Source organism: Diceros bicornis, chromosome 12 (assembly GCF_020826845.1).
Source record: "Diceros bicornis minor isolate mBicDic1 chromosome 12, mDicBic1.mat.cur, whole genome shotgun sequence".
NCBI lineage: Eukaryota > Metazoa > Chordata > Mammalia > Perissodactyla > Rhinocerotidae > Diceros > Diceros bicornis.
The window spans coordinates 71,133,186-71,149,865 of NC_080751.1; the positions used below are offsets into that span (position 1 = coordinate 71,133,186).

At 38.2% G+C, this 16,680-nt stretch overlaps 1 protein-coding gene across 4 annotated transcripts in view; it reads left to right on the forward strand.

Moving 5' to 3' along the window:
• Nucleotides 1-16,680, forward strand: part of KIDINS220 (kinase D interacting substrate 220) — a 115,398-nt gene that overhangs the window by 48,721 nt on the left and 49,997 nt on the right. For all 4 annotated transcript variants that reach the window (XM_058551843.1, XM_058551845.1, XM_058551844.1 and 1 more), the window contains exons 18-21: nt 425-565; nt 1,274-1,517; nt 1,685-1,773; nt 3,998-4,142. In XM_058551843.1, the coding sequence (XP_058407826.1) occupies nt 425-565; nt 1,274-1,517; nt 1,685-1,773; nt 3,998-4,142 (619 nt within the window). The remainder of the gene's footprint in view (nt 1-424; nt 566-1,273; nt 1,518-1,684; nt 1,774-3,997; nt 4,143-16,680) is intronic.

The following is a 16,680-nucleotide window of genomic DNA, read 5'->3' on the forward strand; positions in this document are numbered from 1 at the left end:
GAATCATACTTTTAGAACCAAAAGGGACTTTATTCAGTATCTGTAGCCCCTTCCTTTGATCAAGGTCATGCACCATCAGGAGCCAACTGTATTGTAGTGTTTAGATCATTTGAATTTGCATTCAATTCCAAGTCTTTTGACATTCAGAGCATGTGATCTTTGGCAAATAAGTCACTTAACCCAATTTGTCCTTTTAAAATGGACATAACAGTGTCTACCTCGTTGTGAGACTGAAATGCTCTAATTTATGTGAAGTCACTTTGTAAATTGTGAAGCACTCACTACTGTTTTAAGTGGAATGACAACTGGCAGCAAGGACTTTAGATTTCTTTTCTTTCTGTTAGATGACTTTCTATCAGGTTTTTTAAGAAATGTGCTTAACTTTCTCTTATCTTCAGTGCTGTCTGTCCTTTCTTTGGCACAGGTTCTTAAGTGTGAAGTGGAACTGATGGCAAGGATGGCAAAAGCTATTGACAGCTTCACTCAGAATCAGACAAGACTGGTGGTTATCATTGATGGATTAGATGCCTGTGAGCAGGACAAAGTTCTCCAGATGCTGGACACTGTATGTCTTAACCGTCTTGAAACTTGTAATTGTCACATATGTGGCAGCTGAGAGGAATGCCTTAAAGACTATCTCAAATAGAATTTGAATAGTACTTTTTCTTTTATAAAAAGAACCATTTTTTTAATGCAGAAACCTCGCATAGCGTGTTTCATCACAAACAGATTTAAACAATTTTGCCTTAATGGCGGTATGAGGAAGAAATGAATAGAGTAGCTCTGAAGTCCATAGTGTGACTCCAGCTTTTCTTTGCAGATAGTTATGGTTAGAATCAGAGATAAAAGTAGGGAACTCACAGAATTTGTAGAGTTTTTGTAAAAGTAAGGCACATCAGTGGCTTTCTGTAAGGTATATTATAAGCAACAATATATAACTGTAGGCAGAGACCAGTGTGCCCAGTACCTCATGTGTTTTCTCATGTGAGTTGATCTTACCTCTTATATAGATCATAAGTGTTTCAAAATACGAGAGGATTAATTGTTTTCTTTGGAGGTTTTATGATTGTCAGATGGTGAAAAATTGTCAGATCGTGAAAAGCCAGATTGAGACTTCATTCAAATTTGTTTTCATGTAGAATAATATTTTGATAAAAAAGAAATAGTATTTTAAAAATACAGTCACCAAAGGCTAACACAGATTTTGAAGAGACTTTTTAATCTTTGAATAATTTAAAATTTGTATCATAAATATACCTTTCCTCCCCCACAGGTCCGAGTTCTCTTTTCAAAAGGCCCATTCATTGCCATTTTTGCAAGTGATCCACATATAATTATAAAGGCAATTAACCAGAACCTCAACAGTGTGCTTCGTGACTCAAATATAAATGGACATGACTATATGCGCAATATAGTTCATTTGCCTGTTTTCCTTAATAGTCGTGGACTAAGCAATGCGAGAAAATTTCTTGTAACTTCCACAACAAATGGGGACATTCCATGCTCAGATACTACAGGTAGAGATCAAGTTCCTCAGCTACTTTGCGTTTGAAGTAGTTCTGTAGTTTTTTTATAGTGACTTACCTTTTGCCTTGAAAAATATTGTTCGTATTTCACTTCTCTTTAAATATCATATACAACAGAATTTTAGTACAAATAGCGCTCTCTTGATACATTCTTTAAGGGATACAAGAAGATGCTGACAGAAGAGTTTCACAAAACAGTCTTGGAGAGATGACAAAAGTTGGTAGCAAGACAGCTCTCAATAGACGGGTAAGATGCCATTTGTTTTGAGCCATATGTTTGTACTGCTATTATTCAAATAAAACTAAGGCGATACCACTTAAATAATTTTTTGTAAATAATGCATTAAGCTCATCAAATAACTTTTATCACTGAATTTCCTTTCAGCTTCAGGTGGTAAACACGAAAGTCTGAACCTAGAGCCATAATAACTGTAAATTGTACATGAGTTGCTATCCTCTCCCAACCTATTCTCAACCCAAGTGCCAGACCCCAGACCAATTGAATCAGAATCTCTGAGAGTGAGATTTTAAAGCTCCACAAATGATTTCATCCAGGATTGAGAACCACTGTGTTCATTCCAGGTCAGGTTGTATTTATTCCAGGGGCCTATTGCCACCATAGCTGTAAGGGAGAAAGAGGCTTGTAATGTGACAAAAACTCCTTGCTTTATCTTCGTTTTGGCCTTCCTCCTTCCCTAATGTCTCTGAGGTGTGACACTTTCTTCTATACCCACATGATGATTTTGTGCCCTTCCTGGTCGCCTTGGGTTTCTCCTCGAACACTCTAGTTGTCCCTCTCCTACCCCATTCCTAGAATCCTCTTTTGTATAGAACAAGGGAGTATTACAAGATGGAAGATGTCCACTTGCAGGTAAGTTGTAGTGATAATGCCACTTAAAGGTGGCTAGATTGGGCTAGCATTGGCACTGTTTTTTTTTCTAGTTTGCTACTATTAAATTTGGACATTTTACATTTTAAAAAATGTGTTTGGGGCCAGCCCGGTGGCGCAAGCGGTTAAGTGCGCATGCTCTGCTGCAGTGGCCCGGGGTTCACCAGTTTGGATCCTGGATGTGCACCGATGCACTGCTTGGCAAGCCATGCTGTGGTGGCATCCCATATAAAGTGGAGGAAGATGGGCATGGATGTTAGCCCAGGGCCAGTCTTCCTCAGCAAAAAAAGAGGAGGATTGGCAGATGTTAGCTCAGGGCTGATCTTCCTCACAAAAAAAACAAATGTGTCTTCAGTGACATTTTGATTTTATGCCTCTACCCTATACTGATCTTCCTTTGCTTACAGTGGGGTTACATCTTGATAAACTCATCATAAGTTGAAAATATGATAGGTTGAAAATGCATTTAATACACCTAACCTACCGAACATCGTAGCTTAGCCTGGCCTACTTTAAATATGCTCAGAATACTTACATTAGCCTACAGTTGGGCAAAATCATCTAACACAAAGCCTCTTTTATAATAAAGTGTTGAATATCTCATGTAATTTAATGAATACTGTACTAAAAGTGAAAAACAAAATGGTCGTATGGGTGCAGAATGGTTGTAAGTGTACCCTTGTGATTGTGGGGCTGACTGGGAGTTGCAGGGGCTGCCGCTGCCCGGCATCGTGAGAGTGTATCGCACCGCATATCGATAGCCTGGGAAAAGATCAAAATTCGAAGTAAGGTTTCTGCTGAATGTGTATCACTTTTGCACCATGGTCAAGTCAGTAAATCGTTAAGTTGAAGCATCCTGAGTCGGAGACTGTCTGTACAAGTATGGATGCAAAATTAATATTATGCATGACAATTGATAGCACTAAATTAAGAGGAGAGTGTGGTTTACCGTTTTGAGTTTCTCTTCTGGGAGTCTGGCCTCTTGGGCTCCCTGTGGCTGCATCCACCATTCCCTTGTTTCATGACCTTAGATGAGCACACACCTTTGTTGTGCCTGTTCCTCCTCTGATGAGATGGATTCCCTACCCCACTCCACCCAACAGAGTGCCTTTAATTCTTGTTCAGATGTGCGGATAGTTAGAGTAGCTGTGAAAAATAACCTAAAAATCAGAATACTGAATTCTTCAAACTAGGTAAGGTTAATTTGCTTTGTTATTTCAGGGTTCCTATAAATATTGAGCTCCTATAACAGTTTAAATTGAATTCTCTTTACGTAATTCTGTTAACTTATAATCTTCAAGGCACTGAGCTTTCTCTGACTGCACAATTATAAATCAGAATACCTCTGAAGCTAAACCGTAGCATTTGGTGCAGTTGCTGCTAATACTACTTTAAAACTGTTTGCACAGATTCTGCCTCAGGGAGTAATAATAATAATACTTTTTATTATTATATAATCTTCCTCTTTGACTAAAATTTTGGATTTTTTTCATTGTCATAAACATATATTAGCTTGTCGAAAAGCCTTAAGTTCTGAGACTTGAAGTATGGGTTCTTTCTCATCGACACTATGATATTTCAGGACACTTACCGAAGAAGGCAGATGCAGCGGACGATTACTCGGCAGATGTCCTTTGATCTTACAAAACTGCTGGTTACGGAGGACTGGTTCAGTGACATAAGTCCTCAGACCATGAGAAGATTGCTTAATATTGTTTCTGTGACAGGTGACTTTTGTTTCTTACTGTCTTATGGTAGATAATAAACTTTAACATTAACAAAGCAATTCAGTTTCAGAAACAAAGGTACGTACTGTGTTTATGTTTATATTTGCTGGATACTAGTTTTATTTGCATTAAGTGTATCTAACAATACCAGAATTAGTTTTGACAATGAAAATCAACCATCAGTTGTACGCTGTTATTTTAAGACTTGATGATTTAAAAAGTCTTTTATTTCATCTCAGGTTTAATTTTTCTCTTTGTATAAAGATAATTTTATGCTAATTTGTATAACTGAGTATAATTATAATTTAAAATGTTGACATTCAGATTTTATGTGCTGCTATTCTGTTTTAGTTTTCAAATGAAATTTTTTTTCTTTTTTTATAATGTTAAATAAAATGCACATTAACATAAAATGTACCATCTTAACCATTTTTAAGGGTACAGTTCAGTGGTATTAAATATATTCACATTGTTGTGCAGCCATCACCACCATCCATCTTCGTAATTCTTTTCATCTTGTAAAACTGAAACTCTATTAAACAATAATTCCGCCTTCTGCCCTCCCCCCAGCCTCTGGCAACCACCATTATACTTTCTGTCTCTATGATTTCGACTTCTCTAAGTACCTCATATAAGTGGAATCATATAGTATTTGTCTTTTTTCTAACTGACTTATTTCATTTGGCATAATGTCTTCAAGGTTCATCCATGCTGTAGCGTATATGAGAATTTTCTTGCTTTTTAAGGGTGTGAATAATATTCCATTGCATGTATATATATTTTGCTTATCCATTCGTCTGTCAATGGACACGTGGATTGCTTCCACGTTTTAGCTATTGTGAATAATGCTGCTATGAACCTGCATGTACAAATATCTCTTTGAGACCCTGCTTTCAAATCTTTTGGGTATATACTTATAAGTATATACTTATAGGAATATACTGGAATTGCTGGATATTTCTGTTTTTAATTTTTTGAGGAACTTGCATTCTGTTTTCCACGGTGGCTACACCACTTTCCATTCCCACCAACAGTGCATAGGGTTCCAGTTTCTCTGCATGCTTGTTGACACTTGTTGTCTGTTTTTTTGAAAGTAGCCATCTTAATAGGTGTGAGGTGGTATCTCATTGTAGTTTTGATTTACATTTCCCAAATGATTGGTGATGTTGAGCATCTTTTCATGTGCTTATTGGCCATGCATATGTCTTCTTTGGAGAAATGTCTGTTCAGATCCTTTGCCCATTTTTGAACTGAGTTTTAGGAGTTCTCTGTGTATTCTGGATGTTAATCCCTTCTCAGATACATGATTTGCAAATATTTTCTCCCAGTCTATGGGTTGCCTTTTTAGTCTGTGGATAGTGTCTTTTGAGGATAGGTTTTTCTGTTTCTGCAAAAAATGTCATTGGGATTTTGATGGATGCATTGAATCTGTAGATCACTTTGGGTAATGTTGACATTTTAACAATGTTAAGTCTTCCAATCCATGAATATGGGATGTCTTAATTGACTTATAATTTAAAATGTTGAAATTCAGATTTTATGTGCTGCTGTTCTGTTCTAGTTTTCAAGTGGTATTTTAAATAAAAAATATTGACAATAAAATTGAAGATTATTGCCCTGTGACTGAATTCTTTGCATGGAATTTTGCTCTCTACCATGTTAATGCTCACTTATACATACTTGTAATTTAGTTTGTAAAATATATGTTTCTTTCTTTGCATGATATTGAATGGTACTTTGTCATATTGACTAGTGTTAACTCTGTTTTGATGGTTACACTGGAATTTGTTTTTATACTAACGTTATGGTGCATGCTGTGGAACTATATTGCAAATGAGGTTGTATCTAATATAGTCACAATATTTTTGGTAATTAAATCCCTGTTTTGTTTTTTTTTTTGTGAGGAAGATTAGCTGTGATCTAACATCCATGCCAATCCTCCTCTTTTTGCTGAGGAAGACTCGCCCTGAGCTAACATCTGTGCCCATCTTCCTCTACTTTATGTGGGATGCCGCCACAGCATAGACTGACAAGTCATGCATCGGTGCGCGCCCGGGATCCAAACCCAGGCAGCCAGCAGTGGAGTGTGCACACTTAACCGCTATGCCACAGGGCCGGCCCCGATAATTAAATCTCTCTCTTTTTTTTTTTTTGTTTATTGCAGTAATATTGGTTTATAATGTTGTATAAATTTCAGGTGTACATCATTATACTTCTATTTCTGCATAGATTACATCATGTTCACCACCCAAATACTAATTACAACCCATCACCACACACATGTGCCGAATTATCCCTTTCGCCCTCCTCCCTCCCCCCTTCCCCTCTGGTAATCACCAATCCAATCTCTGTCTCTATGTGTTTGTTTATTGTTGTTATTATCTACTACTTAATGAAGGAAATCATACAGTATTTGACCTTCTCCCTCTGACTTATTTCACTTTGCATAATACCCTCAACGTCCATCCATGTTGTCACAAATGGCTGGATTTCATTGTTTCTTATGGCTGAGTAGTATTCCATTGTGTGTATATACCACATCTTCTTTATCCATTTGTCCCTTGATGGGCGCTTAGGTTGCTTCCAAGTCTTGGCTATTGTGAATAACGCTTGCAATGAACACAGGGGTGCATGTATCTTTACGCATTGGTGTTTTCAAGTTCTTTGGATAAATACTCAGCAATGGAATAGCTGGATCATATGGTAGTTCTATCCTTGATTTTTTGAGGAATCTCCATACTGTTTTCCATACTGGCTGCACCAGTTTGCACTCCTACCAGCAGTGTATGAGAGTTCCCTTCTCTCCACATCCTCTCCAACACATGTTGTTTCCTGTCTTGTTAATTATAGCCATTCTGACGGGCGTGAGGTGATATCTCATTGTAGTTTTGATTTGCATTTCCCTGATAGTTAATGATTTTGAACATCTTTTCATGTGTCTGTTGGCCATCTGTATATCTTCTTTGGAGAAATGTCTGTTCAGGTCTTTTGCCCATTTTTTAATTGGGTTGTTAGTTTTTTTGTTGTTGAGATGCATGAGTTCTTTATATATTTTGGAGATTAAGCCCTTATCAGATGTATGGTTTGCAAATATCTTCTCCCAATTGTTAGGTTGTCTTTTCGTTTTGTTGATGGTTTCCTTTGCTGTGCAGAAGCTTTTTAGTTTGATGTAGTCCCATTTGTTTATTTTTTCTATTGTTTCTCTTGCCCGGTCAGACATGGTGCTTGAAAATATGTTGCTAAGACCGATGTCGAAGAGCATACTGCCTATGTTTTCTTCTAGAAGTTTCATAGTTTCAGGTCTTACATTGAAGTCTTTAATCCATTTTGAGTTAATTTTTATGTATGGTGTAAGGTAAGGGTCTACTTTCATTTTTTTGCATATGGCTATCCAGTTTTCCCAACACCATTTGTTGAAGAGACTTTCTTTTCTCCATTGTATGTTCTTGGCTCCTTTGTCAAAGAATAGCCGTCCATAGATGTGTGGGTTTATTTCTGGGCTTTCGATTCTATTCCATTGATCTGTGTGTCTGTTTTTGTGCCAGTACCATGCTGTTTTGGTTACTATAGCTTTGTAGTATATTTTGAAATCAGGGAGTGTGATACCTCCAGCTTTGTTCTTTTTTCTCAGGATTCCTTTAGCTATTCAGGGTCTTTTGTTGTTCCATATAAATTTTAGGATTCTTTGTTCTATTTCTGTGAAAATTGTTGTTGGAACTTTGATAGGGATTGCATTGAATCTATAGATGGCTTTAGGAAGTATGGACATCTTAACTATGTTAATTTTTCCAATTCAAGAACATGGAATATCTTTCCATTTCTTTGTGTCTTCTTCAATTTCTTTCAGCAATGTTTTATAGTTTTCAGTGTACAGATCTTTCACCTCTTTGGTTAAGTTTATTCCTAGGTATTTTATTCTTTTTGTTGCAATTGTAAATGGGGTTGTATTCTTAATTTCTCTTTCTGCTACTTCGTTGTTAGTGTATAGAAATGCAACTGATTTTTGTATGTTGATTTTGTATCCTGCAACTTTACCATATTCGTTTATTACTTCTAAAAGTTTTCTGGTGGATTCTTTATGGTTTTCTATATATAAAATCATGTCATCTGCAAATAGTGACAGTTTCACTTCTTCCTTTCCAATTTGGATCCCTTTTATTTCTTTTTCTTGCCTGATTGCTCTGGCTAGGACTTCCAGTACTATGTTAAATAGGAGTGGTGACAGTGGGCATCCTTGTCTGGTGCCTGTTCTTAGAGGGATAGGTTTCAGTTTTTCACCATTGAGGATGATATTAGCTGTGGGTTTGTCATATATGGCCTTTATTATGTTGAGGTACTTTCCTTCTATCCCCATTTTATTCAGAGTTTTTATCATAAATGGATGCTGTATCTTGTCAAATGCTTTCTCTGCATCTATTGAGATGATCATGTGATTTTTATTCTTCATTTTATTAATGTGGTGTATTACGTTGATTGATTTGCGAATGTTGAACCATCCCTGCATACCTGGAATAAATCCCACTTGATCATGGTGTATAATCTTTTTAATGTATTGTTGTATGCGATTTGCTAGTATTTTGTTGAGGATTTTTGCATCGATGTTCATCAGTGATATTGGCCTGTAATTTTCTTTTTTTGTGTTGTCCTTGTCTGGTTTTGGTATCTTTGGAGCTTCCCCCCCTCCTCAATTTTTTGGAAGAGTTTGAGAAGGATAGGTATTAAGTCTTCTTTGAATGTTTGGTAGAATTCACCAGGGAAGCCATCTGGTCCTGGACTTTTATTTTTGGGGAGGTTTTTGATTACTGTTTTGATCTCCTTACTGGTGATTGGTCTATTCAAATTCTCTACTTCTTCTTGATCCAGTTTTGGAAGGTTGTATGATTCTAGGGATTTATCCATTTCTTCCAGGTTGTCGAATTGGTTGACATATAGCTTTTCATAGTATTTTCTTATAATCTTTTGTATTTCTGAGGTGTCTGTTGTAATTTCTCCTCTTTCATTTCTGATTTTACTTATTTGTGCCTTCTCTCTTTTTTTCTTGGTCAGTCTAGCTAAAGGTTTGTCAATTTTGTTGATCTTTTCAAAGAACCAGCTCTTGGTTTTATTAATTTTTTCTATTGTTTTTTTAGTCTCTATTTCATTTATTTCTGCTCTGATTTTTGTTATTTCCCTTCTTCTACTGATTTTGGGCTTTGTTCTTCTTTTTCCAGTTCCTTTAGGTGCATTGTTAGATTGTTTATTTGAGATTTTTCTTGTTTGTTGAGATAGGCCTGTATTGCTATAAACTTCCCTCTTAGAACCGCTTTTGCTATATCCCATAAATTCTGGCATGTTGTATTTTCATTTTCATTTGTCTCCAGGTATTTTTTGATTTCTTCTTTGATTTCTTCATTGACCCAGTCGTTGTTCAGTAGCATTTTGTTTAATCTCCACGTATTTGTGGCTTTTTTGATTTTCTTCCTATAGTTGATTTCCAGTTTCATACCGTTGTGGTCAGAAAAGATGCTTTTTATTTCCATCTTCTTAAATTTATGGAGACTTGTTTTGTGGCCTAATATGTGATCAATCCTGGAGAATGTTCCATGTGCATTTGAAAAGAACATGTATTCTTCGGTTTTTGAATGGAATGCTCTGTATATATCTACTAGGTCCATCTGTTCTAGTGTGTTATTTAAGGCCAATGTCTCCTTATTGATCTTCTGTTTGGATGATCTATCCATTGGTGTAAGTGGAGTGTTAAAGTCCCCTATTATTATTGTGTTACTGTCTATTTCTCTTTTTATGTCTGTTAATAATTGCTTTATATATTTAGGTGCACCTACATTGGGTGCATAGATATTTACAAGTGTTATATCCTCTTGTTGGATTGTTCCCTTGATCATTATGTAATGCCCTTCTTTGTCTCTTTTTACAGTTTTTGTTTTAAAGTCTATTTTGTCTGATATGAGTACTGCTACCCCAGCTTTCTTTTCATTGCCATTTGCGTGGAGTATCTTTTTCCATCCCTTCACTTTCAGTTTGTGAGTGTCTTTAGGTCTGAAGTGTGTCTCTTGTATGCAGCATATATATGGGTCTTGGTGTTTTATCCAGTCAGCCACCCTATGCCTTTTAATTGGGGCATTTAGTCCATTGATGTTTAAAGTAGCTATTGATAAGTACGTACTTACTGCCATTTATTAACTTTTTATCCTCAGTGTTTTAGTAGTCCTTCTCTGTTCCTTTCTCCTTCTGTACAGAATTGATGGTCTCTTTAGTTTGACCTCTGTGTTAAAGCTCTACTCTGTAACTCCCCTCCTCCCTCATTTTATGTTTTTGATATCATATCTAACCTCTTTTTTGTGCATTTGTATCCATTGCCGTCTTATCATGGAAATAGATAATTTTTCCTATTTGTGCTCTTCTCTTTTCCCCTTAAATAAGTCCCTTTAACATTTCTTGTAGCACTGGTTTCTTGGTGACAAACTCCTTTAATTTTTGCTTGTGTGGGAAATTTTTGATCTCTCCTTCCATTTTGAATGATAATCTTGCTCGATAGAGTATTCTTGGCTGTAAGTTTTTTCCTTTTAGCACTTTAAATATATCGTGCCACTCTCTTCTAACCTGTAAGGTTTCTGCTGAGAGGTCAGCTGATAGCCTTTTGGGTTTTCCTTTGTATGTAACTTGTCTTTCTCTGGCAGCTTTTAGGATTCTCTCTTTATCTGTAATTCTAGACATTTTGATTATGATGTGCCTTGGTGTGGGCCTCTTTGGGTTTATCTTGTTTGGGGCTCTCTGTGATTCCTGTACCTGGATGTCTGTTTCCTTCCTTAGGTTAGGGAAGTTTTCATCTATTATTTCTTGAAATAGATTCTCTGCCCCTTTGTCTTGCTCTTCTCCTTCCAGGACACCTATAACACGGATGTTAGTGCGCTTGATGTTGTCCCAGAGGTCCCTTAGACTGTCCTCACTCTTTTTAATTCTTTTCTCTTTTACCTGTTCAGCTTGGATAATTTCTTCTAGTCTTCCGTCCAGCTCACAGATCCGTTCTTCTGTATCCTCTACTCTGCTTTTGAGTCCCTCTAGCGAATTTTTCATTTCCAGTATCGTATTCTTCATTTCTGATTGGTTCTTTTTTATATCTTCCATTTGTTTGTTGACATTCTCACTAAGTTCATCTATTCTTCTCCCCACATCAGTGAGCATCCTTAACACTCTTAGTTTGAACTCTCTGTCAGGTAGGTTGCTCATTTCTGTTTCACTTAGTTCCTTTTCTGGAGTTTTCTCCTGTTCCCTTACTTGGAATGTATTCCTTTGCCTCCTCATTTTGCCTCTTTCCCTGTGCTTGTGTCTACGTATTAGGTAGGTCAGCTACGTCTCCTCCTCTTGGGTAGGTGACCTTATACAAGTGATGCCTTAGGAGTCCTGCAGTGTGCTTCCCTCAGTTCTCAATGTTCCAGGGGTGACCCCTATGTGGGCTACGTGTGTCCTTCTGTTGTGGCCTGTTTGCTCTCCCTGTATGTGCCCAGGTAGGCCGAGTTATGCTCCTGGTCAGCTGTTGTAATGCTCAGCTGTTTGTAGTTGTTGTGGGCCCTTCAGTCTCTTTATCAGGTGTGGGGAGCCCCAGCACAGTTGGCTGCAAGTTCTAATACCACATTTGTGTTGCAGTATTTCTTTTAAGTGAGTAGGCCCCCAGCGTGGCAGGTTGTTAGGCTCAGGGGCTTACAATTGCTATAAGCCTCCAGCCGTTAGGTCTCTTGTCAGCTCTCTGAGGATTGCAGCTGGGTGGGGCTGGCCTCAGGCACAGGAGCACCCAGTTGTTTTAGGCTTTGGAAGGTGGGGCAAACCTCCATGTGGGTCTTTGAGAAGCACAAGTCTTCTGCAGCTGACAAACCCTGCCGCCCACAGGTCCACACACACAGTCAACACAGTCCTGCCCCGTGTGCGTGCCCCGACCTCCTGAAGTGGACCCAGTCTCTCCCCAGCGGGAGCCCCACACACTCCACCACTGCCCCACACCCTCCACCCGCTCCTTGTGCACGCCCTGCCCCACTGAAGTCGGCTCGGTTGCCAGGCTGCAGAGAAACCAGTCACCAATCTATGCAGGCCCACAAGTTGCCTGAGGGCTTGTTGTTGGGTGGGGCCAGTCTCTAGGGTGGGCTGCCTGCCCTGGCTGAGCTGGATTAAATCTGTGCTCTAGCGGTTGGGGCAGACCCTGGCCTAGCAGGCCCCAGGGAGAGCTCCAATGGCGTCTGTGTCAGCATGCCCACACCAGGCCACAACAATGGCCGCCGCCATGTCCCAGTCCCTGGAGAGGTCTCATCTCTCACCGAGATGCACTCAGGGCCTATCAGGTGAGTCTCTTTTTACCAAAGCACCATGCACCTTTCTTTCTGGTGATTTTAGGATGCTTTCTGAAACCGGTGAGTTTGCGCACGGGCCCTTTAAGAGCCGGTTTTAATTTCTTTGTGAACCAGGTTTTCTGGGGGTACTCCCCAATGTTTTAGTAGCAGGCAAAGTCAGATATTATGCCACTCGCCTCGATTGTGCTGGGTCCACAAAATGCCCACAGCGGGGGCGCTCCCGGCTCAGGGCCCCACGCCTCCAGGGAGGCTGCATACCTTTGGGCTGCTCCCAGGCAGCCGTGAAACTGGCGGCTTGTGAAGGCGGCGTTTTTTCTCTCCAGAAGCGAGTTTCTGCCTCTTCCAACTCAATTAGGATTGTCCTTTGTTGCAGGAGTTCGTCTTATCCAGTATTCAGTTCTGTCTCAGGGGTAATTTTTCCACGAGTAGTTGTAAATTGGCTGTGTCTGCGGGAGGAGGTGAGTTCAGAGTCTGCCTATGCCGCCATCTTGACTTCTCCCCTAAATCCGTTTAAGTGAGGTCTCAAACCTCATTATACTTGATTATGTTCTACAATGGAAATGTTCTAGTATATTATCAATAATATTTATGTACTTATTTAACAAATGTCTAGTGAATGTCTAGATATGCCAGGTATTGGTCTAGGCATTATGGAGATAAACAGTGAACAAAATAAAGTTCTTGCCCTACTGGGGAAGAGAGCAAGATATAAAGTCATATAATGATAAGTGCTATGAAAACCTCATCTCGTCTTGCCATTTAGCATTGGAATGCTCTTGGAGCAGTCCTTGGTTCTTCTTTTTTCTATCTAGATCAGCTCTCTTGTTGATCTCGTTTAGTCTCAGAGGTTTAAATACTATCTGTATGCTGAAAGCTCTCAAATGTGTGTCTTCAGCTTTGTTGCTCTCCAGTTGTCTACTTGATATCTAACGGTGTCTAATATATGTCTGATACTTAAGATGTCTAAAATTGAACTTTTAATCCTCTGCCCCAAACTTAATCTACCCATAGTTTCCCATCTCAGTTAATCTAAATCTTTTTCCAGTTTCTTGGGCAAAAATATCTTTCATACACCACCTCCAATCTGTAGTAAATTCTTTATGTACAGACTATAACCAGAATCTGACCACTTCTCACCATTCCTAACATACTACCCTTATCCAGCACATCATTATGTCTTACCTACATTAGTTATAGCGGTAGCCTGCTCATTGATCTCCCTGCTTCTCCTTGTTTTCTCTAGAGTCTCTTCTCCATGTTGTGGCTACAGCGATCTTTTTGAAATGGAAACCAGTCAGGTTACTTCTCTGCTCAGAACTCTTATTATGTCTCTCCATTTCTAAGTCCTTCAAGTTTCCCACAAGGCCCTTTTTCATCTGTCTCTGTCTACGCCTTTCCCTACCTCTGATCTCATCTTCCACTGCTCTCCTCCTTCATCCCTACTGACCTCTTTGCTTTTCCCTGAAAATGCCAGGTGTGCTCCTGCCTGAGGCTTCTGCATTTGCTGTGTCTTCTGCCTGAAATGATCTTTCTTTGAAGAGATGCATAATGGGTTTTCTCACCTCCTTTGAAGTCTTTGCTTAAATGTCAGCTTTTCAGTGAGACTGTCCTTTGTTATCTTGTATAAAATTACACCTTTCTCTTTGACACTCCTTGCTTTATCCCTTCCCTGCTTTATTTTACCTTCTAATACGTTATATCATTTACTTATTTATTTATTTTTTGTCTGTCTCCCCTCAGTAGAATGTGAGACCCCCATGGCTGGGATTTTTGTCTGTCTGGTTTGTTTTCTCTTTCCTCAGTACCCAGAAGAATGTCTGGGACACTGTTATTGAATGAATTAGAGACCTGAATGAAGTGGGAACTGAATTTTACAAATATCTTGAGAAAAGCATCCTAAGTAGAAGGGAATAGCAAGTGTAAATGCTGTCAGGTGGGATCCCAAGAACAGCTGGACGCCCGTCTGGTTGGAGATTGGGGAGCAAAAGGGAGAGTAGTGGGAAGTGATTTCAGAGAAAGAGCCAGTGGCTAGTTCATTTTGGGCCTTACTGGCCTCAAATCCATGGTAAAGACTTTGGATTATATTTAGACATTTTCAGGCACTTTAAAGATGACCAAGTTAATGTCATTTAATAGTTGATGTAGAGATACACATTTAAAAAAATAACGTTTGGGGCCGGTCCGGTGGCACAAGTGGTTAAGTGTGCACGCTCCTCTGTGGCGGCCTGGGGTTCGCCGGTTCGGATCCTGGGCTCGCACTGACGCACCGCTTGTTAAGCCATGCTGTGGCGGCATCCCATATAAAGTAGAGGAAGATGGGCACAGACGTCAGCCCAGGGCCAGTCTTCCTTAGCAAAAAAAAAAAAGAAGAGGACTGGTATCAGATGTTAGCTCAGGGCTGGTCTTCCCCACACACAGACAAAAAAACATTTAAAAAAAATAGAAAATAAAAAAATAATGTTTATACATTTCAGAGTAGAACCAAAGTATTTTCCTAAAGCCTCACTTTAAATGTAACAATTTCTCTAATGTTAAGTCTTTGACTGTACAGCAGTCTTTCTAGATTGTTATATCAGAAATATTTTTAAGTTTTATCCATCACTCTGCCTGAAACTGAAAGATTTCCAGGTAAAATTTTCATTTTATATAAGCACCTTAATACCATTAGTTTTATTGCTTAAATATAAAAGTGTTATGTTGAAAATAACTCACAGATTTAAATCTTTATATTTTAATGGATTTTTGATAGTTTTCATGATAAATTTTTAATTAAATTTTTTATAATTTATTATTATATATTATATAATATATATTATTATATATTACTATAATTATAAATAACTTAATTTAGGTAACATGAGTTAGATGTATATAGGGAAATATATTTATTTATTTGAATAGATAGATAAATTATTTATTTGGATAGAATTTGAAGGCAAAATATTTGCGTTTGAGCCCTGAGCATGTTAATTAATTTCTGGTAGCTTCCATTCCCTTATGTGTAAAAACGCATAATATTATCTGTTGAACACTGTGCAAGTAGTTGCTGCTGTTAGGAAAGTCATACAATAAATGGGACTAATGTCAGAAAATAATTTGGGATTTCAGTAGATGAAATATTGGTGAGTGGTTAAGTGGTTTCCTACTTTAAAATTGTGCTTCATTTTATCAAATGTGCTTCATTTAAAATTTGTCTTAATGGGTTATTTTGGAGGTAAATTAAAAAATAATCTTAGATACATTCACTGGGCAAAAGTTTTTCTTACTACTGCTTTATTATTAACTGTTATATACTAGAATACTTACATCGTTTTTATTCACTCCTACTTTTAAAATAGTTTTCTAACTCTCTGTATCTACCAGTTTCATGAATTCATGACTTTGTATTTGCTGTTCCCTTTGTTTGAATGTCCAACTCTCTTCCCTTCCCTTGCCTCAGCCGTCCCTCACCAGACTGACTCATACTCATCCTGCAAAGCTTAGTTCTAGTGGCTGCATTCTTAAGGCAATCTTTCCCCAACTGCTGCGTCTGGATTTGGTGTGCATTTTCTATTTTCTCACAGCAACACATATCTATCTCCAATATAGTCTTATCTCATAGTGTTGTAATTATGTGTTCATTTATCCGTCTCTTCCAGTACACTCTTGAGTTCTTTTAGGGTGAGGAGTAAGTCTTCTATCTCTGTCATCAGTAACTAACATACTGAATGAGTGAGTTTTAAAAAATCAATAAAGCATAGTTAGATGTGAAATCTTCACTGCCTTCCCACAAGTTATTTGGGAGATCAAGCCCAATCCTTTTGGGATGAAAATTAGTCCATATAGTGTTGTAACCTGTGTCTCAATTCGGTTCTAAAAGTTTTTCACCAGTTTTTTTCATCTTTAAAAGTTCAAGAAGCAGTGTACTGTCAGGGTTGCAAGCACACTTTTAATGCCTTGTTTCTAGTTGCCTAGTTTTTTTAAGCTTTTAGTTCTCTATTAACCTGTTTACACTCTACTGAGCGTAGATCTCCTCCTCTCATGACAATTTATGATTAATTCATTTCATGCTTTTTGTTTGATTTATTTATCTGCCCCATTGGAGTGTAAGCCTCATGGACCATATCTATTTTGTTAAGCATTTTATCCCAGGATTAGTGTGTCAATAATTGTGATACTGTAGTGAGTTTTTGTAGCTCTCAGATGCTTGTGACTGTAGC